Here is a 27069-nt window from a genome sequence, read left to right on the forward strand (position 1 = left end):
TGCACCAGTTTCCAAAAGAGGTCCAAAACTCTTTTTTTTTTACAAGTCCTGCATTTTAACATTTCCTAATATTCCAGTGTTTTCAGTTTCTAAAACTATAATCATATAGTCCCCACAGGAGACGATGGTTCACAATAAACTAAATAAACAGTTTAATGTGTCTTTAACAATTAAAACTCCACAAAAAACAAATGAAAGCTAAACCCCTTCATATTCAGTTTTAAACCTCAGCATCAAAGATGTCTTGAATATGTGAAATATAAACCAGTGTGATATTGTTGCAATTGATGAAGATGATTAGTAAAGTGATTTTTTTTTTTTAGTTTAACAGTAGAAAATGATCAGTTTCAAATGTCTGTAGTTGATGAGTCACTGAATTGTTGATGGGTGTTTATTAAGTTGTTATAATAAAAAAAAACACCCATGTCCTTTGCTCTGTGTTCTGCTGTGGTTGGTGACATGATATTTGACATCACTATAATCCAACATCAACTTCTACCTCTGCAACATTAGAACCACCTCTTCTTATAATTCACTCCAGTACAATTACACCCACTATAATAATAAACAGAGAGTAGAGTTATCACCTTTCTGACAGTTTCAACCTAAACTGAGAAATTACACATTGTAAAAGTAGAATTCATGGCAGAGCTGCTGAATTGGATTGAACATCAACAGAGATAGAAAAACTTAATAATCAACAGAAGAACTGTAGAATTTAACTTAAAACATGGACATGATCAACTTTTTTTTTAATTAAAGCGTAAAATCCAGATATTTGTCTCACCTTCAGATTTCTTTCCACGTTGTCGTCTCACCAGTAAAAACAAACACATCAGACACAGAACCAGAACACAGACACATGTAAGAGACAACAACACATATTGAAAAGTGAAGGAAAACATTTCTGAAGAGGGAGGAGAAGAGGAGGTGGTTGAAGGGTCAGGTGTGGTTGCAGGTTTCTCTAAAATGAAACAAAAATAAAAAGCTAGAATTAAAAAGTAATAAAACATTTACTATTTACTGTTCACTCATTTACTATTTAGTGTCACATTAAAAAAGTTGAGTTTTTGTTCCTTTTACTTCTCTCCAGCATATTTCTAAAAGTAATGTTTGTTTCTTTGTTACCATTAAAACGTTTTCACATTATAAATGATCAATGCAGAAACCTGCTGAACACAAAGTCCTTTGAAGATTTGTCTGACCTGTGACGTAGATCCAGCTGGGTGGAGACTCTCCATGACTGCTGATGTTACACTTGTAGAGGCCTTCATCAGACTTGGTAACATGGTGGATGGTCATGTGACCTGTAGGCTCAGTCCTGATGAGGGAGCCATCTTTATAGAAATCAGCTGGGAGCTTGGAGGGAGGCCTCTTTGTTTGACAGTGCAGAGAGACATCATGTCCCTCCATCACAGGGAGGACAGGACTCTGCAGGATCACTGCTCCACCTCAACACAGAGACAAACTATAGCATTTCATCCATTTCCACACAGCTTCATCAACACTAACTCCACAGTCTGATCTTACCAGTGACAGTGATGTTGATGCTGTTACTGGTTGATCCGTCTCTGGACTCACACCAGTAAACTCCATTGTCCTCTATGAACATGTAACTGATGGTACATGAAGAACCAGCTTGTTTTCCCCAGTCAGTTTCACACTGAGTCCTCTGTTGTCTGGTTGTGTTCCTCCTCAGTGTCCATCCAGCAGAGCTGTCGTCCTCACAGATCAGAGACACAGATTCTCCTTTGAAAAACTGAGATCTGCTGGGACTCACAGTCAGACGAGCTGTGAGGGTTAAAATCAGACACTGCTGATCATTTTTTCACATCCTACAACAGAAAACCTGACACAGCTTCTGGTGTCACAGCTTGTATGAAGTATTTAAGTGAACAGCTGCTATTTTATTCTTTGAAGTACAGAGTAGAAAACTGCAATGATGGTTTCTGTTACTGAGTCACTGAACAGTGTAAAAGATGATTTTCTCTCTAAAACTTCTCTGAAGCTGTCAACATACAAAGATCATCAACATCTAAAGACTTAATGTTTCTTAATCAAGCTTTTTAACTGTTCGGTCCTTCATTAATTAAAGATTTAAATTGTGATAGAAGAAGTTTACTGACCCTGGTTTGTTGAGCAGCACTGCAGTAAAGAAACAACTAAAGAGAAACAAAAGCTGAGGTTAAAAAAATACACAAACTCAAAAATACAGAAAACATGTTTCATCATTATAAACACATATTTTATCTACATCTATGTTTGTCACAGTTTCTGTGTCAGTCTAGTTTGTTTTGTCCTTTCTTTCCGTCCCCTGCTGTTCCTGTTTTCTGAGAACTGGTTTAGAAATGACAGCTACAGTACTTTATCAGTACTTTATCAGTACTTTATCAGTACTGTTGTCACGATTGTGACTCTGACCTGTGTTGCCATGGTTACCGTTCCTGTCTCTCTCCTCTGTTCTGCCTAATTTGCCTCCCTGGTTTCACCTGCTGCCTCCCCTTCATGTACCTCGTTCACATGCTCCTCGGTGCCAGAACGTCTTCCTGTTTTCCTCGGATCGTGCCATCACCCTGTCCTCTGTCTCCTGTTTGTCCTGCTTGATTTTCTAATCATTCTCCTCTGAATTCTTCCTGTGCTTCCTGTGATCCTCACCTGATCCCAGAGTCTTCAGTTTTTCCTCGTTTGGCCTCAGAACCGGAATTTATTGTGTCGTCTGTGTTTGTTACTTTGTACGGTTTTCTGTAGTTCTCTTGCCTCTTACAGCTGCCGTTAGTTCTCTCTCTTGCTCTGGTTTCTTTCTGAACCAAGCTGCAGACGATCATTCACTCAGTAAAGCCTGTGTTTCTGTTAAGTCCCTGAATCCAAGTCATTACTTACATCCTCTTTTCTCTATATCTGCAGCGTGAACGCATTCATCCTCCTCACTCGCCTGCTTCTCCATTATTTCCCTTATTTTCAATTAACTGTCTTTCCACTCGCTCGCTGCCTGTGTTGTTTCTTGGTCCACTTACACTGACAACTTTATCAGTTGGAATCATGTTTTCTTGATGAAGCAACTTTTCTATCTGTCACTGAACAAATATTATGTATTGATCTTCTGATGCTGTGATCACTATTGCTGCCTGCAGTACACTGTGTTAGTGAATCAATGTTCCTCTTCCTAGTTTTTATTGTCAGAACTTAAAACAAACAGAAAAGTTCAAATTAAGTTGATTAAAAAAACTAATCTAGATTTCCTAGCAAGAATAGTTTGAAAATTAAAGTTTAATTATTGGTCTTTTTTGTAGTGTAAAGAAAAATGCAAGGTTCAAAACTTGCTTTCTCTTTAATAAGTTCATTTCGATCATGGTACAATCTAGTACAATGTGTCTGTTGAAGCAGTTTCATAATATTAAAGCTGCAGAACTCTGATTCTGACTCTTAGTTTAAACAGTTACAGTAAATCTTCAAATGAGGGAGTTTAATCAGTGGGTACTTTGTATTATAGAACTATAGAACCAAGAATGTTCAATAAATATATTTAATGTAACAAATCCAATAAGCAAAACTGAGGTTTATACAACAGACCACTGAAATGACCCTGACATTGATGATTGAAATTGAAACAGCTAAATGAACAATACTAACACAATAGTTTACACAAGTAATATTTGTTCATCAGGATAATTAAGTGTGCGACAAGCATGAATTGTTCTTTTTGACTTGGATCATTTGTTAAAGCAGCGCTGTGAGTTGTGTTATGTTGAAACAAGCTACATTTCACAGTGAAGTGTGTAAACTGAGTTATTTGATATTTACAACTTCACATAATGTCACATTAGGTGTTTATGTATTTTTCATTTCATTCTGAGGACACTGGAAAACAGACTAAATATCCTGAAATCAGTTTCAGTTTTTCAGAGCAGACGGTAAAACCAGAGGTTAAAACAAACACACAGTTTACTTACAGAACAAACACTGTAGAAATGTTTCCTCCATTGTCCACTTCAGTCATTTGTGACCAACTTTCAGATTTTTCTTACAAACACCAAGTAAAACCCGCCTTCTTCCTGTAAGTATGTTGGTGGTTTTCTCTTCTCTTCTATTTGTACTAAGTCATTCAGCTGTTGCTATCTTGAAGCTGAGTCGTGTAACATGGCCTTTGTTCTTATAAAGAAAGAAATCTACCTCTTCTAGATAAGTGTTTCTTTTTGTTGGTTGGTTTTAAATTTCACCAATACAGCTGAAGTGATAAAATCCAAAAATACTACACACGACTTCAGTGGTGGGTGAAGTCTTGTCATCTAAAAATACAATTACCAATCGTGGCCTTTCTATGTGGAGTTTGCATGTTCTCTCTGTGCTTGTGTGAGTTTCCTCCCACAGTGCAAACACATGCATGTTAGGTTAACTGGTGACTGTCAGGTGCCTGTAGGTGTGAACTGCTTCAACACTGTTGTGTTTGTACTATTATTGCTATGTACCTTTTAGTCATCATGTTCATTCCAAATTATTTTACAGCTAATGTTACTAGTTGTTCTTCCAAAAGTTAACACAATTTAAAGGGTGTTGAAGAAGTATGGGCCCTGGTATTTTTATTCTCCCAACTGAAACAAAGTTTTGCCAACTTAGCAGGTAATTACAGCTTACTTATATTTAAATCCCACCAAGGAATAAATCTTAATGATTTGTAAACACAACACCAATACACAATATTTTAAATGCAAATAATACATATAGTAAAGCAAAAATATATATTCAAATGTGAAAATAATGAGGAAAAAAAGAAGTAAAATTCATGTTTTTTATAAAGGCGGACCCAAGTGATGAGAGGGAGTGAACTAATAAACTGCTTTATTGTAAGAAACCAAATCCAAATCACCGGAGTCAGAAATACAAATAACACAGATTGGGTAAACCAAAGAGCAAAGTGTACTGTCCAGGAGTAAGACAAGGATCTGGCAAGGAACTGTGGGGAAAGCTGGACCTAAATATTGAGGGGAACAGGTGTAAACAATAATGACTGATAACGAAAGGCTACAAAATAAAAGTCCAAGGCAGGAAGTGGAACTGAGGGCCATTAGTGACAAAATGAAGGTACAAAACTTAAAATGAATTCCTTTTTTCTTAAATAACACTTCTCTTCACAAAATCTGTTAAAGTATAACTTATTTCTGAATTTTAACACACCACTAAAGGGGCTGCACTCACTCACACATACACACTTAAAACACTAAAACAGCCCTTTAAAATAAATAAAGTGCAGCAGGCCTGAGTCTATGCTTGTGAACAAGCAAAAAAACATTTTAGATTACAACTTACCCTGTAGTTAAGTCGTATTTACAGGGTACATTTTGGTAATAATGCAGCAGCAAGACTCATTTTTAATCAGCCAAAAAGGACACGTGTCACACCTCTCTCCAGATCTCTGCACTGGCTTCCTGTAGCTGCCTGCATCATGTTCAAAGCTCTGTCTCTTGCCCGAAGCGGTCAGCTTAACAGCTCCCCCCACCTCAATTCCTTTATTCAGGTCCACAATCCCTTCTGTCATCTGCACTCTGTAAACAAATGACATGTGGTGGTCTCAGCACCACCAACATGTTCTCATCCCACAGCGCCAGATACTGATGCTTCCTAAATGGTAAATGTTCTGCAGTTATATAGCACTTTACACTGCTTCTTATTCACCCATTCACACTCACAATCACTCACACACTGATGGGGGAGCTGCTATGCAGCTGGATAACACTCACCGGGAGCAACAGCACACAGGTACTTGCTTACTATAGTAACCACAGAGAGGTGGTTTGGACATGTTCAGAGGAGAAACTGTGAATATATCAGTAGAAGGAGGCTGAGGTTGGAGCTGCCAGGCAGGAGGTCTAGAGGAAGAGCAAAGAGGAGATTTATGGATGTAGTGAGAGAGGACATGAAGTTAGTTGGTGTGAGTGAAGAGGACGCAGAGGACAGCATTAGATGGAGGTACCAGGCAACTGTGGCACAGGAGGTAGAGCAGTCATCCACCTGTCTCACATTCGTTGATTTGATCCCTAGCTCCTCCGGTCACATGTTGAAGTCTCTTTGAGCAATACACAGAAGCCCAACTTAGGTACTCCAGGTGAGTGTTCTTGAGTGATTGTGTGATTCTGAGTGCTGTGATGGCCTAAGCCAGATGTGGGTTCTGTCTTTGTCCATGTGTGGTTGGCTCTGTGTTCCTTGTCTTCCAGTAAGGCCAGTGGGTGGAGCTGAGTGTTAAGCATGCCGCACATCTGTGTCAATTGGGTTGAGGTTCCTATAAAGGAGGCCTTAAAGATCGGCTCTCTCTCTTGCTGAATTCTCTTTTTGTCTTGTCTACATGTAGACACACTCTTTTACACTTTCCATCCAACAAAAACAAAAAACAATCAAACTAATTTTAATGTGTTATTTATAAACAGTTTTTTATGTTTATGTGTTTTTATGTTTATGTGTTGCTGTCCATAATTTACATTTTAGACTGGGATGCACATAAAACAATAACATTTTAAAAGAGTTTGCTGTGGTGCAGCTGGTAGAGCAGTTTTCCATAAACTGCTGGGTTTCTTGTTATTTCCTGGTTCCTCCTGGCTACATCTGTTGGCATCTTGGAAAGAAAACTATTACTTAAGTAGCAGTGCTACAACAATTCTGCACGAGATCAATAAAGTTTATTTTTAAAAACGATCAAAAAATTGTTTTATTTGTTCAATGTATCAGTTTAGTTGCTCATGTATAGACTGTAGGAGCTACAGTATGTACTATTTGCATTTAAGTTAGATTGAGTTGCACAATGGACTCGTCACTAGATGGCAGAGTTGACACACTGTACAGCTCAGAGAAAACTACTACTGAGAAAATCTGAGGAAAAAACCTACAAATATCTTATTTACTGTGTTTTAAGAAATGCCTTTTTTTAAAGCAGTTTTCTTTAGTAGTAAAAGAACTAAGCAAAAAAAAAAAATCTTATCTAGGAATTTTCTAACATTGCCACTGTCTCCAGCTACATAGACCAAACAAACTCTATTCAACCAGCTGTTTCTTCAGTGACGCAGGACCTTGATGTCAGGCTACATCTGTAGGAGGTTTAGGCATTTGTTTTTTCGGTGTCTACTCACTATGTTTGTCACCTTATTGTTTTCTTATTTTTTTATCTTGCTTTTTGGCAAACAATGTTAACATCTGTCCAGGGACTGTAAATAACAAATTACCTTTTAGTTAATTCTAGTAATTTGCTTAAATTATAGAGTAAAAGTAAAGTAAGACACAGTGCCACCTCACCATCTTCTGGCCCTGTTGAACAACCAGTGGCCTGCCAAGCACAGGCCTGCTCTTCGCCAGTGACACAGGAGGCCTGGTTCCCGGCTACAGGAAAACATCAGAGCAGTAAACACTCTCAGATGAGGTGTGACACCTGCCACATCTCATCTGGTCAACCGGTCCACTGTGCTGGAACAGTTCGTCGGATCACCTTCTCTGGTCCAGCCAAGTTCACTGTGCACCATGAGCTGAGCTTATTCATCTCCAAAAGAATTCTAATGCTGGGTCGTGTTGCTGGCTAGTTCTCCAGACTCCTCAGCCTGTACACGTGGCTTTAACCACATGCACATGGACAATTTTAACCTGGTAACATCCTCAGTATTTTAAAGAAGATTTTCTGTGTTGTGACAAAAATTGCAAGGCAAGTTACACATTATATTTATGGTGAGGTTTATTCAGCAAAAGAGAAACACAGTAGAGCGGATCATTCGAGTTGGTCAATCCGATTAACAAGATTTACAGGTTGTGTTCGGCCTTTTAACCACTCAGTTTACACAAAAGGACAGAGGAATGAGTCAATGCAAATGAACCTTACAGAATATATATACAGGTGAATACAGAGTGGTCAGGAATCTTATTAGCAAGTGACTTCTAATCTTCCTTTGTGTTCCCTGCTGGAACAGACTTCTGAGTATGTACTCATCCTCCTTTACTGAAACTTGGTTGCAGCAGGAAGAATATGTCAGTTTAAATGAGTCATATTAATGATCATGTTCCTAGAAACACAGACTGAGGTGGAGGAGTAGCAGCAATCTTCCATTCTAGCTTATCAATAAACCATAGACCTAAACATAGTTATAACTCATTTGAGAGTCTTACTCTTAGCCTTTCACACCCAAACTGGAAAACTCAAAAACCACTATTATTTGTTAGTGAGAGTTTTTGACTGAATTTAGTGCTTAGTACAGATAAAGTTATTATAGTGGGTGACTTTAACATTCATGTAGATGCTGACAGTAACTGTGTTTAATTCATTATTAGATTCAAAATGTAAATAAACCCACTCACTGTTTTTGTCAAACCTTAGACCTGGTCCTTACACATGTAATTGAAACTAATAATTTAACAATATTTCCTCACAACTCTCTTCTGTCTGACCATTTTCTGATAACATTTAAATTTACAATAACGGACTATACAGCAGTTAGGGATAAATTCCACTATAGCAAGTGCTTATCTGAAAATGCTGTGAACAAATTTAAGGAAATGATTCCTTCATCCCTTGATTCCATGTGTCAATACAATGGAAAGTAGCCTCCTTAACATTACTCCTGTACAAGTAATGTTAAGGTGTTGATAATTCTGCTGCCTCATTGTGTATAATACTAAAGGAAGCAGTGAATCAGAGGAGGCAATGTACATGGTCGTCGTCTTCTTTTCCTTTGGGCTGTTCCCTTTCAGGAGTCGCCACAGCAAATCATGTGCCTCCATCTAACTCTGTCCTCTGCATCCTCTTCTCTCACACCAACTAACTTCATGTCCTCCCTCACTACATCCATAAATCTCCTCTTTGGTCTTCCTCTAGACCTCCTCCCTCCTACTTCAACATCTTAAGCTCTGCTACCTCCAGCTCTGCCTCCTGTCTTTTCTTCAGTGCCACTGTCTCTAAGCCGAACAACATCTCTGGTCTCACCACTGTCTTGAACATCTTTCCTTTCATTTATCACACAACACACCTGACACTTTTCTCCACCCGTTCCAACCTGCCTGCACTCACCTCTTCACCTCTTTTCCACACCCCCGGTTACTCTGAACCGTTGACCCTAAATACTTAAAGTCCTGCACCTTCTTCACCTCTGCTCCCTGTAACCTCACCATTCCACCTGGGTCCCTCTCATTGACACACATGTATTCTGTCTTGCTGCGGCTAAGCTTCATTCCTCTGTTTTCCAGAGCAGACCTCCACCTCTCTAGATTTTCCTCCACCTGCTCCCTGCTCTCACTACAAATAACAATGTCATCTGCAAACATCATAGTCCATGGAGATTCTTGTCTAACCTCATCTGTCAGTCTGTCCATCACCAGAGCAAACAAGAAGGGGCTCAGAGCTGATCCTTGATGCAGACCCACCTCCACCTTGAACTCCTCTGTCACACCTACAGCACCTCACCACGGTCTTACAGCTCTCATTCATGTCCTGCACCACTCTAACATACTTCTCTGCTGCTCCAGACGTCCTCATACAATACCACAGCTCCTCTCTCTGCACCCTGTCATACACTTTCTCTAAATCTACGAAGACACAATGCAACTCCCTCTGACCTTCTCTGTACTTCTCCATCAGCATCCTCAAAGCAAATACTGCATCTGTTGTTCTCTTTCTAGGCATGAAACCATATTGCTGCTCACAAATGTTCACCTCTGCCCTTAGCCGAGCTTCCACTACTCTTTCCCACAACTTCATTGTTTGGCTCATCAGCTTTATTCCTCTGTAGTTGCCACAGCTCTGCACATCTCCCTTGTTCTTAAAATTTGGTACCAGTACACTTTTCCTCCAGTCCTCAGCATCCTCTCACTCTCCAAGATCTTGTTAACCAAACTAGTCAGAAACTCTACTGCCACCTCTCCTAGACACTTCCATACCTCCACAGGTTTGTCATCAGGACCAACTGCCTTTCCACTCTTCCACTCCGCTCGCACAAATCTTGCAGACATCAGAACAGTAGCAAAATTCCACCCGTAAAAAGACAATTGTGAGGCTTTCGAGCACTTTTTCTTAAAACCTAAGTGTTTTCTCAGATTATTAGACATTTACATTTAGTTTTTGGGTGATTACATTTGCACATTTTACTTAAACACAAATATTATTTACAGTTAAACATTTGTGTACAGACACACAGACTGAAATACAAATCCCATCACGCACACACAAATCCATGTACACATACAAATAATTTTACTACTATTCTTACTCTACTTCCATACACGTGTCATTTTGAATTTCGTCAGACTAGTTCGGTTCATACTTTGAGCTGCGGCAATGACTGGTTCTTTTTAAATCCCAAAATCTTAAGTTTTGCAACAAAAAATCGTTTTCTCTGCCAATGTCGCTACTTTGTCCAGGGTTTGCAGCAGTTGTTTATAAGTACAGCTCGTGTCCTCCGATGGTGGTGAGCTTATGAACACAACACACAGGACTTTCCCACAGGAGACTGGGATTCGTCTCTAGAGCGAAATGTTTTGCTTTAATGACGATCGTAGCGCACGTGGTGCACATGGTTACACGTGTGAGCCATTGTCACTTTCTGTCATTTCTCCTCTAATTTAATTTCACCCTGAAGTAGTTTTTCCTGAGGCTAACGCAGTTTTTGTGTGTATATAAAGTCTGTCCCTCAGCTTCAAACGGCGAAAGTCCAGGATCGTCCAATACTGACACCAAAGTGTAACTACTGCAGCATCAATACCGGATGTAGGGCGTCAAATAGCGTCCAATACTAACGGTCAGTGTAATGAAGACAGTCCACTTAAAACATTCAGTCTCACTATGTCCATGACCATTTTCAGCAAGGTAGATGCATCTTATGTTTTTTATGTGGCATAAAAAAGATAATTTTTAAATAATTTTACACACCTTTTATGATAAATTGTCAATTTTAATTCTTTAATTATCATTAATTATATTATTTATTTAGTACACACACACACACAGACATATATATATATATATATATATATATGCATACATATATTATAGGTTGCATAACGTTGTCCTGCACTTTCAGTTTTTGCTGAATGTGTCTGTGATGTTCCAATAAAGCTTATTAAAAAACTCCTCCTGCTCATATGATTTACAAGAAGCCCCCCCCCCCAAAAAAACAACCCGAACTATATAAACTCCACCCCTGTTTGACTTCCGTCAGTCGGACTTTCTGTCGGATTAAAGTGAACAGAAGAGAGAAAATGGTTTCTGGAACATCTGCGTCACTGTGTTGGATTTTACTTTTCACGGTTTCCGTCTCTGAAGGTGAGTTCTACCTATTTTTACAACCTTAAGTCCAGACTGAAGAGTGAGCGGTTTGTACACTGCAGTAACTTGTATTGTACTGTAACTGTGTACTGTAGTACATGTCTACATGTGTACTGTAGTACATGTCTACACGTGTACTGTTGTACAGTTAGTGACGCTGCTTGGATCCGAGTCTCAGCTTCTCCGTCGGCAGAAGAGGAAAAGTAGGAAAGTGGTTATATTATTAAGAGGATCTGCAGCCTGGTTACATTTAGCCGTTTTTGTCTGTTTGGATTCTAAAGTCTGTTTCAGTTAAGTCCCATGCACAAAATAGACCTGATTCTGGGGACTAACATGGTATTTTTGGTACTAGGTTAATTTAAAAGGGTCATCAGTGACTAATCTCACCTTGTTTAATTACCAACTGCAGATTTCTATCATTAGCTGACATATCCATATAGTGTCTTAACGGCACTAACTCCCCATCCCCCCCCCCCACCTCACTGTTGCTCAGAACCTCCCAGCAGTATTTTTTTCAATACATTGGTTTTAACATCCAGTTAGAAGCGTCTTTGCATAACAAGGGATTTGCAATTTTTGTTACTCTCTCTTTCTGGTTTGTGTTAAGGGGGTTTCCTCTCTGTAATCCCCACTTCAGGAGGTGAAATTGTATTAGTGTTTGCTTAGTGAATTGGCCAATCTCCCTCCCTTAGATGAAATACATCACATCCTACTAAATTGATGGACTACATCACTCTTCTGATGAAAAGTGTAATAATAAACTCCACCACCATCAGACCTGGATCTCCCAGATTTTCTTTTTCAAATCTTCTCAAATACTTGTTCTACTTTGGCTAATTGCTGACAGCTAATCAACTGGTTATTATCAAAACCTAAATCCTGCATTAGTTCAGAGTAAAGATGAAATGGTGAAACTTCACTGAGATTAATAAATTAAATCACCCTCACACACACAGAATCAGTCTTCTGTGTTGCTGATTTAAGCACATAAATACAAATGAGTCTCATGAAGGCAGCATCTGCAGTGTAACTATTGAAATACAGAGGACTAGTAACAGGAAGGTCAGTTCTTCTGTCCGCTTCACTTTACAGGTACCAGACCTGTAAAGTATTTTACAAACCCAATTTAAAAATGTTTGGACAATGTGTAAAACAGAAATAAATAGAATACAAGGATTTTCATCAACCCATATTTTATTCACAATCGAACATAAACAACATATTAGATGTTAAAACTGAGATATTTCACCATTTCATGAAAAATATTAGCTCATTTTGAATTTAATGGCAGAAACACATCTTTAAAAAGTTGGAACAGGGCAACAAAAGGCTGGAAAAGTAGTTTCTGCAAATAAAAAAACAAATGGTGTAACATTTAACAACCAGTAAACAGGTCAGTAACATGACTGTGTTATCTGGCACCAAAGTCTCAGGACTGTTGAGCAGCTAGAATCCTGCGTCAGACAAGATTCTGACAACATTTCTCTCCTAAAACTCCAGCAACTGGTCTCCTCACTTCCCAGATCTTTACAGACAGTTGTTAAAAGAAGAGGAGATGCTGCATCAAACATTGACCTGTTCCAACTTTTTTTTTTAGATGTGTTGCTGCCATCAAATTCAAAATGAGCTCATATTTTACATAAAATGGTAAAATATCTCAGTTTTAACATGTGATGTGTTGTTTATGTTCTATTGTGAATAAAATATGGATTGATGTGATTTGCAGATCATTGAATTCTGTTTTATTTAGGTTTTAAACATCATCCCAACTTTTTTGGAATTGGGGTTTGTAGTATTTTGTTACTACAGAATGTTGCAAACCTGTCAATCCAATTACAGGTCACATTACTGTGATATGTGTTTATTAGGTGGAATAATATATATTTTATAATTATATTAAATGTTAATTTATTAAATCTTAATAATTTAATGTCATAATTGTGTTGATGTTTCTTGTCTAATTTTACAGTAAATGTACGAACAAAGCAGATATAAAAAAATCCTCTTTGTAGCCAGTGTTTGGGATAATGCGCTATCAAAGTTGCACGTTACCTAGTGTAAATATGACTTTACATGGTAACACTTTAGAATATTCTAACTAGTTACTTCATGCAGCAACGTGTGATCACCAAGAAATCATACTGTGATAAAGTTTGGATAGAGTTAATCTCAATGTCTAGTCTTTTTTTCCTGATCAATGACATGTTTAACCATTTCAGAGTCTTTAGTACCACTAATGTCTCTGTACAGCAGGATAGTGCACACAGCGCTATATGCTCATGTTTAGTCATTGCCCTTAAATAAAAATAAATTAGCAGTGTAGACCAATATTTAGTGGCTTGTTTTAATAATACAACGAAATTTAGAATGCTCTCAAACAAATGCCTCTAAGATCTAATAAATAAACAAATAAAACATGGAGTAAAAGTGTAGAAACAAATTGGAATAAGACAATAAACTCATACTACATGCACATAACACCAGATTAAAAATCAGTTACAGTGTGTTGAGGATTTGATTGGCTGTAGGAAAAAAGCTGTTAATAAGTCTGATGGTTCGTGCTCTTATGGACCTGTACCACCTCTCTGAGGGCAGATGATAGTATAGGTGATATCCAGGGTGTGTGTGTGTGTGTGTGTGTGTGTGTCCTTGATAATATTTACTGCTCTGGTGTGAGCCAAAAATGATTAAAACATACTTTCATATTTGTAAATGCACCATTATACTTATAATTATAACTAATTACAGTGTTGATGGCCAGACGTGAGATAGGATTTGAATAAAAATAAACTTGAAACAAGACACTGGGGACAAAGTCTCTCAGCTTTTACCAGAAAAGACCTGAATCCTGACAAACAGCATTTTCTTCTTGTGTAAACCATCAAATATGTCAGTGTTCTCTGAAATGTATTGTACTTTACACTGAAAGGAGATGAGTCACAGTGACTTACAGCCTAACTATTATGATAACTTCTTTAATAAAAGCCAGAATTGAAATAATATCTGTGTTCCAAACATGAGTATGATGAACACACACAGCTACAGACTGATGACATAGGAGTAAATGTTGAACATTTCCTTTCAGATTGTGAATGAAAATTGATGCTTTACATTTCTTTCTTTTATGACCAAGTACAAATTTCATTCTGACACTTTTACATTTACAAGTAAGTAGCAAACATCAAGAGCATTGTGGGGTTTAGTGACCCTGTGGTTTGTAGACGACTGTTCTACCAGCTGAGTCACATTGATTAGACTTTCAGACCAACAGAAAAAGTTCTGCTTGAACTGAAATCCATGTTGCACATTGAATAATTTAACATGTGTTTCAGTTTATGTCTGACAGCCCCTCACTCTGATTAACTGCTGGGGAAGTGAGGAACTGTACATTAACTGTTTTACCTCTCTGCTCTGTTTCTGCTCCTCTTTACTTCAGGTTCATCAAATGTCACAGCTGAACCTGGACGTACTGTCACTCTGCCATGTCAAGCTCCCAGAAACACCACTGTCCAAGTTGTAGAGTGGATCAGACGTGACCTGGACAATCCTACGGTCTGTGTTTACCGAGACGGCAAGTGGGAAAACAGTGATCCTTCATTTAAGGACCGAGTGCAGTTGAATAATCATTGGGAGAAGAATGGAAATGTGTCTTTGATTCTGAAGAATGTGACGATTAATGACACTGGAAAATACGAGTGTCATGTTAAACAGAGAGAATCAAAACGCAGAAAGAGAGATGTTCATTTGGATGATGGTGATCTTATCAAGCCCATCGTTTACCTGACAGTCGGAAACTCAGGTGAGTGTGTGTGTGTGTGTGTGTGTGTGTGTGTGTGTGTGTGTGTGTGTGTGTGTGTGTGTGTGTGTGTGTGTGTGTGTGTGTGTGTGTGTGTGTGTGTGTGTGTGTGTGTGTGTGTGTGTGTGTGTGTGTGTGTGTGTGTGTGTGTGTGTGTGTGTGTGTGTGTGTGTGTGTGTGTGTGTGTGTGTGTGTGTGTGTGTGTGTGTGTGTCCTTGATAATATTTACTGCTCTGGTGTGAGCCAAAAATGATTAAAACATACTTTCATATTTGTAAATGCACCATTATACTTATAATTATAACTAATTACAGTGTTGATGGCCAGACGTGAGATAGGATTTGAATAAAAATAAACTTGAAACAAGACACTGGGGACAAAGTCTCTCAGCTTTTACCAGAAAAGACCTGAATCCTGACAAACAGCATTTTCTTCTTGTGTAAACCATCAAATATGTCAGTGTTCTCTGAAATGTATTGTACTTTACACTGAAAGGAGATGAGTCACAGTGACTTACAGCCTAACTATTATGATAACTTCTTTAATAAAAGCCAGAATTGAAATAATATCTGTGTTCCAAACATGAGTATGATGAACACACACAGCTACAGACTGATGACATAGGAGTAAATGTTGAACATTTCCTTTCAGATTGTGAATGAAAATTGATGCTTTACATTTCTTTCTTTTATGACCAAGTACAAATTTCATTCTGACACTTTTACATTTACAAGTAAGTAGCAAACATCAAGAGCATTGTGGGGTTTAGTGACCCTGTGGTTTGTAGACGACTGTTCTACCAGCTGAGTCACATTGATTAGACTTTCAGACCAACAGAAAAAGTTCTGCTTGAACTGAAATCCATGTTGCACATTGAATAATTTAACATGTCTGTTTCAGTTTATGTCTGACAGCCCCTCACTCTGATTAACTGCTGGGGAAGTGAGGAACTGTACATTAACTGTTTTACCTCTCTGCTCTGTTTCTGCTCCTCTTTACTTCAGGTTCTTTAATCACAGCTGAACCTGGACGTACTGTCACTCTGCCATGTCAAGCTCCCAGAAACACCACTGTCCAAGTTGTAGAGTGGATCAGACGTGACCTGGACAATCCTACGGTCTGTGTTTACCGAGACGGCAAGTGGGAAAACAGTGATCCTTCATTTAAGGACCGAGTGCAGTTGAATAATCATTGGGAGAAGAATGGAAATGTGTCTTTGATTCTGAAGAATGTGACGATTAATGACACTGGAAAATACGAGTGTCATGTTAAACAGAGAGAATCAAAACGCAGAAAGAGAGATGTTCATTTGGATGATGGTGATCTTATCAAGCCCATCGTTTACCTGACAGTCGGAAACTCAGGTGAGTGTGTGTGTGTGTGTGTGTGTGTGTGTGTGTGTGTGTGTGTGTGTGTGTGTGTGTGTGTGTGTGTGTGTGTGTGTGTGTGTGTGTGAGTGATGGGATCAAAGTGCAGTAGATAATATCTGACAGGAGTTTGAAGAGGAAATGGATTCATCACCTACCTGACACCTCACACCTCACATCTCATTCTCTTCTGACAGGTGGTGGAGCTAAACCCAAAGAGAATTCAGGAGACAAGAATTCAGGAGACAAGAATTCAGGAGACAAGAATTCAGGAGACAAGAATTCAGGAGACAAGAATGGAGGAGGACCTGGACTGGGAATCGGTCTTGGTGTAGTTGTGCTGTTTGTTATTGGTGGTGTTGTTGTGTTTGCATTAAAACGTAAAGGCTTCATAAAGGTTAATTCATATAATCACCCGCTTCAAAGTGACCAACAGCAGATCTAAAGTGTCTCAGGTCCATTTTCTCCTGAGTGTTTGTGTCCTGCTGCTGTTAAACAAACAAAACAAAAATCTAAATGTTTTAAGATAATGTGAGAACAAGTCTGCAAAGAAATTCAAATGATTTCTGCATGAGACTGAACAAGAACAGCAGATGAAAATCTAAATTCCTTTATGTTGTACTGGGATCAGACTCTGATCAAATCTAATAAAAACCCAGTTCACAGTGTAAATGTGTCTGATGACTAAATGTAAATATATGTTCAGTGAGGCCACAGGTATAATTATTGGAAATCAATTACAGGAGAAAAGAATCAAAATGGATGAAACTAAAGGTTAAAATGTTGCTTTCATCAGGTGATTTGTTGCATCATCATCTGTTAGATTTTTCTGTGCAGCAACTTGTGGTAACGTCTACTGAAATACATTAAGTATTGTATTACCCTGCTTTCATATGTTTTTATATATATGTATTTGATATATTGACCCCTCTTCTGTTACATATGATGCTTTTTTTCGTGAGCACAAAATAATACAAGCATATATTCTATTATTAACAGTAATATAGTGAGTTTTGTTTGCTTTTATTATAAGAATAGTTGATGGAAAAACAAGTTTCTCTGAATATTTATGGGCCTCTCACAGCAAATGTTAGATGACTAGATGATCACTATAGATTATCTACTGTGGAATGACCTGGTACATAGACATCAGATACTGAAAACATCATCCTGCTGTGTTGCTGGTTCACAGATTCAAACAGTAATGACTCTAACTTAACATTTCACCACATACCAAGGAAGATAACACATCCATTAAAAGGTGGATCATCTCAAACAGTACATGAAGTATTTATGCCACATTTGTTCAGTATATTAACGTTAGGAGGAGGTGGAGCAAATATCATCTTGTTGACAGTTTGATCTAAAAGCTAAAACTGCAGAGTAACTTTACATCACAAGTAGAAAATAGCATGAAGTACAAATACTCTTTCAAAGCATCTTATATTTCTGCTTCTGTATAGAGATTATGATGTGAAAGGTGTTTTTTTTTTAATTGTTTATCGTAAATGATGTGCATGGATGGATTATGAGAACATGGGCCTGTATGGGAGCCTCAGACTCAAAGAGACAAAAAGTGACTAGAAATAAACTGATTTCAGCTTTTTCTTGTATGTTATATTTTTAAATCAGTTTTTGTCTCTTTTTTTACTGTGTGATTGTCATCTCTCAATTTTTTCCTCATTATTTTTCATTTTCTGGTTATGATTTTATTTTTTTTCTGGTGATTTTGTGTTTTGTGGGTAATTTCTTGCCTGAAATTTAATTCTCTTTTTGTCTTTGTTTTTTTATGTTCACTTTTATTTCTGTTCTACTTCTGATCTTTTTTTCCTTTGGTTTTTTTTACTTAAAAATATTTTTACAGTCATTTGAAGTAACACTTTACTTTGTCTGTTTTTGCTTGTGTTAAACTCTATTTGGTCATTTTGCATTTTGTAACTGAACTCTGAAACATTAAAACATTAACACAGGCTTTGTACTGAGGCTCTGAGCCCAGAGGCCCATCTGTTAATCCATTCTGACCTTTGACCAGTGATGTGCTTATGTAACAGATATAACCATATGAGTAAGTCAATAAAGCTTAATTAAAACCTGATATTGAGTGACTTTAACTGTAGCTTTGTATTTGAAGAAAGAACTGACCTCAATACTTTACAAAGCTGAACATGATCCATATCTCCACAGATGTACATTTCCGGCTGTGTGTGGATGTGGATGAAATGAAGATGAAAAGTCCAGTCTCACATTTCTAGAATTCGATAAAATGTTACTCTTCTAAAATACAAGTTAATCTAATGATCTGTCCATCACTTCTGCACATTATCAATTACTGTACTACCAGAATTTGTATTTGTTCTTAGAATCTTAGTGATGTTTTAGCTCCATTAACATGGAGACGTCTATTCCTTCATTGAGTACAAACCTCTGGAAACATCTGAGTCACTGTAAAGTTACATTTATTATCATTGACAGAACTTTCTGCCCTCTTTTAGTCAAAGATTGTCCTCTGAGAACAGTCCTCTCTCATCTCCCATTTAGGAGCTGCCTCACATTTTTCTGAGTGGATGATATTTGATTTTCTGAGCTTTTACTAGTTTCAAGTCTTATTCCTGATCATCACCCTCTGTATCACAATATTCTGATCAGACTGTTTCATTGAAGCTCTTTTGCTGACTGGTTTAGTTTGTGTCATGGTGCATTCAGTGTTTAGTGTGTGGATGAGGACAGTCCACTTGATTCTGGTCAAATAAGTCCTCTCTTTAAAGAATGACATGCTATGCACAAACCCCTTTTGGACCCAGACTCCCATTTGCCTATAAAACCAAAATGGGTGGAGGATGCTACTATGACATGTTCACAATATTATCAGGCCCCACAGGGCTGTGTTCTTTCTCCTCTATTATACATTTTATACACTAACAAGTGTATCAGCAGGTTTAAGAATCTCCATATCTTGAAATTTTCAGATGACATGATGATTTGTCATAGTTATTCTGCTGAACAATGAGGAAACATATTATGGTTGTATCAGCGTCTGAGGTGGCTGACTTTTTAAAATGGTGCTATGAATCCTCTCTTGTGTTAGATGTAACTAAACCTGAGGACGCGTATTGATTTTAGCTGTAATGTACCAGGTTTTGTCAACACTGTAAAAAGGGCTGTAGAAACAGTGGATTATTTTAAATAATCACAATAATGACAAACTTTAATTTGTGTAATTTGACAACAATGTCTTTACAGTGTCTTTTAACTGGCCAAGTTTCAGGCTGAGGGAACTCTGACATTTTTCTACAGATCTTTAATTGAAAGTGTCTTTTGTTTGGCTCTCGGTGTTAAACAGCAGTAAAATCATTGGAACCCAAAAGCAGCTACTAAACAAAATATGTTGTTTTGTCTTCCTGAAAGTTGTTTTTATACTGAAGGAATGAAGAAATTTGCTGATGGGTTAAAATATACCGTTAGAAAACCTTCACTTAGCAGGTGTGATTGTATTGAATTTCCTGACATTTCTGCAGCAGAGTCACAGTTTTAAAGTTTAGACTCCACATAACAAGTTGTTTATTAGAACAGTCTCACTCAAAACTGTGATGAATGTGGAAGTACATGCTTATCAGAAGTACCCAGAGTTTCAGTTGCTATAACAAGGTCATGTGATGTTGTTCTTCTCTCTGCTGAAGCCATTTTGTTTGTTGCCTTATTCCACTGGCTGTGTGTCGAGACTCCACAGATCACAGTGAAATGCACAAAATAACACTCTTGCAAAGTGAGACAATTCTGGGAGTCAGGGGTCTTTACTTTAATGTGTCTCCCTCCTTAGTGCTGACAAACATTTGGACTCTAAACACACACCTGCATCCTGAGATACAGAGTATAGTGTTAAAAAAAAAAAAAATTATCAAGGATGTGATTCAAAATTATATATATATATATATATAATTTTGAATCACATCCTTGATGATTCTGCAGCTTTGACATTATGAAGTTGGTCATAGACACTGTTTGAGTTCTCAGGTGGGTTTTTGATTCATGCACTGCAGCACAAAGACAGACACAGTCGTCAAAATGGAGGAACTATGGTTTGAATCTGCTGCAAATGGAAACACCTCCCCCTCCCCCACACACTCTTTCAGCAGCCTGCTGCTCTTGTTGTTTCAGACAGAAGTGAAAGTGAAACTGAGTTGCAATGTGATCTACATGTGCTGTTGACTGGGCTCTTTGTCCCTGTGAGCTGTGGAAAAAATAGCAGAGAAAAGTCCAGAAGACTCCACAGCAGCAGGAGAGTCCCCACTTCAAAATAAAATGTCCCAGTATGACAATTTTCTAAAAACTAAATAACATTTAGTGATAATCCATCACAATTAGCTCAAATACACAGCAGTGATAATGATGAGATTCAAACCACCACCACTGAAACACCATCATCATCATCATCATCACATCCATCCATTATCTGTAACCACTTATCCTGTTCAGGGTCCTGGGGGGCTGGATTCTATCCCAGCTGAGCGACAAGTGGGTTTTTATTCGATAAATACCTGGTTTCATGTGTCATTCAGTCCATGAACCTGCTGACTGTAGGAATGAGATCGATCCGTCTGACATGAACATTTTCCGTTGTATGACCTCTTGTTAAAAATGTCACAACACATAGAAGACATTTTTATTTCTGTTTAATCAGAATCTAAAAAACACAGAAGCTGATTTAACAAAACTGGATTGTTCCAGACTCTGCTACCAGTCTGGTTGTAGTTTTAAAACACTTTTAGTCACCACAGATGAGCCAGGACTGTAGTAGTTTTTTTCTGTAGCTTGAAGTCTGTGAGCAGAAGCAGGAGAAACTCTTCCTGCTTCATAGACACTTTTAATGATGTGACTTCTTTTTAAATGTGGTCACGTGATGCAGTTTCCTGTTGTTTCTCTCTGTGTTTCCACCATGTTGTTAAGCACATAGAGCTGAATTTTAAAGATGGGTTAATACTGTGAAGAGGTAAAGACAGGAAGTACTTTACAGTAAACATGAGACATACAGCAACAGAGACACTTCATGAGGACAGTTACTGTCTTTAGTCTAATATGTCTTATATTAGTCATTTGTATGAGCTCAAACTGAACCACATTTCATGTCTAATTATGGAGGTTCTGTTTCCCTTTGCTATGAGAAGGTCACGTGATGCGGTTTCTTGTTGCTGCTGTACCATGTTGTTTCTGGCTCTTGCTTCACACTCGCTCTTTGTTAAGTTACAAAAAAATGAACACGGTTAGAAGATTATTAACTTCTTACAGAAATGAGTCACAGGAACTAAACTGATACACTACATTAATTAAGGGATTTTTACCTTATGCAGATTTTTAGTGTGAATTTAATCCAAAAACTGTGACTGTTGAAACTTCGAAGCAGGAAGTGTTTTAGAGAAAACATGAGGCAGAGAGAAGCAGCCACCATCTTTACTGGGTATAAAAACACAGAGAGGCAGTTCAGGAGAAAAGTTTTTATCACTCATCTTTTATATTAATCATTAAAACATCGCTTCTATCTGATTTGTTCTAGAAACAATTAGTGAATTTATTGTTTCACAATAAAAGTTTCTCCACCTTATTGGCCTCCAGTCTGTCACTGTGAAACACTCGACACAGTCTGATCTGCATCTGGACTTAAGATATTTTACAGACTGTGGTTCAGTTGCAACAATCTAAAGCTATTAACAAAGCAAACAGCTCAGTTTAACACGTTTTAAACTATTTAACAGTTGATTTGATTTGAAGCAGCAACAGCAAAAACCTGCTCCTAATATACTGTGTACAGTACATCAGACTATCTGCACCAGCTGTGCTGACTCTGCAGGAGCCTGATAACATCCATGAACACCCAGTAAATGATTTGATTAAACTTATCTTCCATTAGTTCTGTATGTGAACATGTTTTGATCAATCTGAACTCCACACTGATCTGATCATGTGCGTGTGAAAGAACAAGATCATTGATACAGTTTAGAAATATGTTGCTGCATTCAGTCATTGTTTTTAATTGCCAAGCTCACTGCAGATTATTTGTAAAACTCATATTTATACTTCTTTTCTTTTCTTCTCTTCTCTAAAGGCCAAATCTTTAACATGTACTAGTATATGTTTATCATCATTATCATCATGCTATGTGCTATTCACAAACCCCTTTTGGACCCAGACTCCCATTTGCCTATAAAACCAAATTGGGTGGATGATGCAACCATGACCTGTTCACAGTATTATCAGGACCCACAGGGCTGTGTTCTCTCTTATACATTTTATACACTTACAAGTGTATGAGCAGGTTTAAGAATCTGCTGAACACTGAGGAAACATATCATGGTCATCATGGATGACTTTTAAAAATGGCCCTGTGAATCATTTCTTGTGTTAAATGTAACCAAACCTGAGGACGTGTATTGATTTCAGGTGTAATGTACCGGGTTTTGTCAACACAGTAAAAATGGCTGTAGAAACAGTAGATTCCTTTATATTATCCAGCTTCATAATTGACAACACACTTTGTGTCGTTTGTGTCATATGTGGAAAAGTCAACAATATCTTCACCGTGTCCTTTGCCTGTCCAAGTTTCACGCTTACACAACTCTGACATTTTTTTACGGATCTTTCATTGAAACTGTCTTTTGTTTGGCTCTCGGTGTTAAACAGCAGTAAAATCATTGGAACCCAAAAGCAGCTACTAAACAAAATATGTTGTTTTCTCTTCCTGAAAGTTGTTTTTATACTGAAGGAAGGAAGAAGCTTGCTGATGTGTTGAAACCTTCACTTAGCAGGTGTCATTGTATTAAATTTCCTGACATTTCTGCAGCTGAGACTGTTTTAAAGTTTAGACTCTACATAAAAAGTTATTTATTAAAACTGTCTCACTCTGTAAGTCCATGATAAAACTGCTTATCAGAAGTACCCAGAGTTTCAGTTGCTCTAACAAGGTCATGTGATGTTTTTCTTCTCTCTGCTGACGCCATTTTGTTCGTTGCCTCATTCCACTGTGTCGAGACTCAACAGATCACAGTGAAATACAGAAAATAACACTGTTCCAAAGTGAGACAGTTCTGGGAGTCAGGGGTCTTTACTGCATGTTTTACTGGGGCGACTGTGGCGCAGGAAGGTAGAGCTGTTGTCCACCAATCTCACAGTTGTTGGTTCAATCCCCGGCTCCTCTGGTCACATGTTGAAGTGTCCTTGAGCAAGACACTGAACCCCAACTTAGTTGCTCCCGGTGAGTGTTGGCCAGCTGCATAGCAGCTCCCCCATCGGTGTATGAATGTGTGTGTGATTGTGAGTGTGAATGGGTGAATAAGAAGCAGTGTAAAGTGCTTTGAGTGCCAATAGGTAGAAAAGCGCTATATAAGTGCAGACCATTTACTTTGATGTAATTTTACATTTAAAACTATATAGAAAAATAAAGCAGGAGACTTTTTGTTACAGAAAATAAGACAGAAAGAGAGAAAACTCCTCAGATGAAAGGCCTTAATCATGTATTAATATTAGTGAGACTCTAACCCTTATTACATTTATTAAGATTCAAAAACTCAAAACTCAAATTTCATTATTTATACCCTCCTTCACTAATGCACATTTAATGTGTGTCCTTCCTTAGTGCTGACAAACATCTTCTAAACAAACATAGTCTGGTTTTCAAATATATAAATATCTTTGCCATCCACACATTTAGCAAAATCTTAATCACATCCTTGAAGATTCTGCAGCTTTGACATTATGAAGTTGGTCATAGAAACTGTTTTGAGTTTTCAGGTGTTTTTTTGATTCATGCACTGCAGCACAAAGACAGACACAGTCGTCTGGATCTGTGTGTGTCAATAGAGAGGACAAAATGGTGGAACTGCAGTTTGAAGCTGCTGCAATGGAAACACCTCCCCCTCCCCCACACACTGTTTCAGCAGCCTGCTGCACTTGTTGTTTCCGGCTGAAGTGAAAGTGAAACTGAGGTGCAATGAGACCCAGATGTGCTGTTGACTGGGCTCTTTGTCCCTGTGAGCTGTGGAAAAAATAGCAGAGAAAAGTCCAGAAGACTCCACAGCAGCAGGAGAGTCCCCACTTCAAAATAAAATGTCCCAGTATATGACAAACTTCTAAAAACTAAATAAAATTTAGTGATAATCCGTCACAATTAGCTCAAATACACAGCAGTGATAATGATCAGATTCAAACCACCACCACTGAAACATCATCATCATCATCATCACATCCATCCATTATCTGTAACCACTTATCCTGTTCAGGGTCCTGGGGGGCTGGAGTCGATCCCAGCTGAGCGACAAGTGGGTTTTTATTTTATAAATACCTGGTTTCATGTGTCACTCAGTCCATGAACCTGCTGACTGTAGGAATGAGATCGATCCGTCTGACAGGAACATTTTCTGTCTTATGACCTCATGTTAAAAAGGTCACAACTTATTTCTGTTTAATCAGAATGTAAAAAACACAGAAGCTGATTTAACAAAACTGGATTGTTCCAGACTCTGCTACCAGTCTGGTTGTAGTTTAAAAACACTTTTAGTCACCACAGATGAGCCAGGACTGTACTAGTTTGCCTATCTATGATCACAGATCTGTGGGAGCAACAGAATAAAACACTTTGCTCTAATTTGATAAGACTGTTTTAAATTAGAAATACAGGAGCAAACTGTTTCACCTGCTGTTGAGCTCAGAGGTGATAAAATGTAAGTTTGAATAATGTTTTCTCTCCTCTCTCTGTCTTTGGCCACTTTCTGCTGTCACCTCGTGACACTGACAGTGTGTCAGGACACACTGAACAAACACAAAACCAGATTAATCAACATTTCCCAGTAACTAAAAGTGGAACAGTGTTGGGGTTTGGGAGCTTTGCTGCATGTTTTTTGCTGTAGCTTGAAGTCTGTGAGCAGAAGCAGGAGAAACTCTTCCTGCTTCATAGACACTTTTAATGATGTGACTTCTTTTTAAATGTGGTCACGTGATGCAGTTTCCTGTTGTTTCTCTCTGTGTTTCCACCATGTTGTTAAGCACATAGAGCTGAATTTTAAAACTGGGTTAATACTGTGAAGACGTAAAGACAGGAAGTACTTTACAGTAAACATGAGACATACAGCAACAGAGACACTTCATGAGGACAGTTACCGTCTTTAGTCTAATATGTCTTATATTAGTCATTTGTATGAGCTCAAACTGAAACACATTTCATGTCTAATTATGGAGGTTTTCTTTCCCTTTGCTATGAGAAGGTCACGTGATGCAGTTTCTTGTTGCTGCTCTCTTTTTCCTGTACCATGTTGTTTCTGGCTCTTGCTTCACACTCGCTCTTTGTTAAGTTACAAAAAAATGAACACGGTTAGAAGATTATTAACTTCTTACAGAAATGAGTCACAGGAACTAAACTGATACACTACATTAATTCAGGGATTTTTTAACTGATGCAGATTTTTAGTGTGAATTAAACCCAAAAACTGTGACTATTGAAAGTTAGAAGCAGGAAGTGTTTTAGAGAAAACATGAGGCAGAGAGAAGCAGCCGCCATCTTTACTGGGTATAAAAACACAGAGAGGCAGTTCAGGAGAAAAGTTTTCATCACTTTCATCTTTTAATATTAATCATTAAAACATCGCTTCTATCTGATTTGTTCTAGAAACAATTAGTGAATTTATTGTTTCAAAATAAAAGTTTCCACACCTTAGTGGCCTCCACTCTGTCACTGTGAAACACTGACACAGTCTGATCTGCATCTGTAGCTAAGATATTTTACAGACTGTGGTTCAGTTGCAACACTGTAAAGCTATTAACAGAGCAAAACGCTCAGTTTGACACGTTTTTAACTATTTAACAGCTGATTTGATTTGAAGCAGCAACAGCAAAAACCTGCTCCTAATTTATTGTGTACAGTAAACCAGACTATCTGGACCAGCTGTGCTGAATCTGCAGGAGCCTGATAACCTCCATCAACACCCAGTAAATGATTTGGTTAAACTTATCTTCCATAAGACCAATCTGAACTCCACACTGATCTGATCATGTGTGTGTGAAAGAACAAGATCATTGTTACAGTTTAGAAAGAGAAATAAACTCAGGGAAACTGTAGCTTAGATCACTGACATGGTCTCTGACCTGCTCTAGACTATGTAGCAGCACTGACTGAGCAATGGTCAGATTTCTTTTTCAACTTTTTCAAATATGAAATAAAACAAACTCTGCTCTGACATAATGAACAAGAAGAATGTTGATATGTATGTTACTCTGTCGCTTATTTTAAATTGTTTTTTTGTAAAATTTGCTGGATTCATGCACTGCAGCACAAAGACAGACACAGTCGTCTGGGTATGTGTGTGTCAATAGAGAGGACAAAATGGAGGAACTACGGTTTGAAGCTGCTGCAATGGAAACCCCCTCCCCCTCCACCACACACTATTTCAGTATAAATAATGTTTCAACAGAGAGCAGTGAACTTCCTGTTGCTGCATTCAGTTATTGTTTTTTAGTTTGTCAAGCTCACTGCAGATTGTTTGTAAAACTCATATTCATACTTGTCTTTTGTGAGGTTAAAGGTCAAAAATGTACTAGTATATCATCATCATCATCATCATCAGGACAAACCAAACATCCTC

The 27069-nt window shown here is 38.0% G+C and overlaps 3 protein-coding genes across 10 annotated transcripts in view; 1 reads left to right on the forward strand and 2 right to left on the reverse strand.

The window, feature by feature from the left end:
- LOC137137902 (immunoglobulin superfamily member 3-like) overlaps window positions 1-27069 on the forward strand; it is a 221794-nt gene that overhangs the window by 42831 nt on the left and 151894 nt on the right. The window lies entirely within an intron of this gene.
- Window positions 1-27069, reverse strand: part of LOC137137929 (high affinity immunoglobulin epsilon receptor subunit alpha-like) — a 96805-nt gene that overhangs the window by 17695 nt on the left and 52041 nt on the right. The gene's annotated exons all lie outside the window — the stretch shown is intronic.
- The window catches only part of LOC137137914 (Fc receptor-like protein 5), a 39749-nt gene that overhangs the window by 5603 nt on the left and 7077 nt on the right, over window positions 1-27069 (reverse strand). Inside the window, exons 1-5 of one of the 2 annotated variants that reach the window (XM_067524736.1) lie at window positions 3951-4358; window positions 2127-2162; window positions 1531-1791; window positions 1206-1451; window positions 788-964 (exon numbers count right to left, since the gene is read on the reverse strand). In XM_067524736.1, coding sequence (XP_067380837.1) covers window positions 788-964; window positions 1206-1451; window positions 1531-1791; window positions 2127-2162; window positions 3951-3981 — 751 coding nt within the window. In that variant the 5' untranslated portion in view covers window positions 3982-4358. Of the gene's footprint in view, window positions 1-787; window positions 965-1205; window positions 1452-1530; window positions 1792-2126; window positions 2163-3950; window positions 4359-27069 lie in introns of those variants that run through there. The other variant, XM_067524737.1, reaches the window with a different exon arrangement.

Source organism: Channa argus, chromosome 12 (assembly GCF_033026475.1).
Source record: "Channa argus isolate prfri chromosome 12, Channa argus male v1.0, whole genome shotgun sequence".
In the NCBI taxonomy this organism is placed as follows: Eukaryota; Metazoa; Chordata; class Actinopteri; order Anabantiformes; family Channidae; genus Channa; species Channa argus.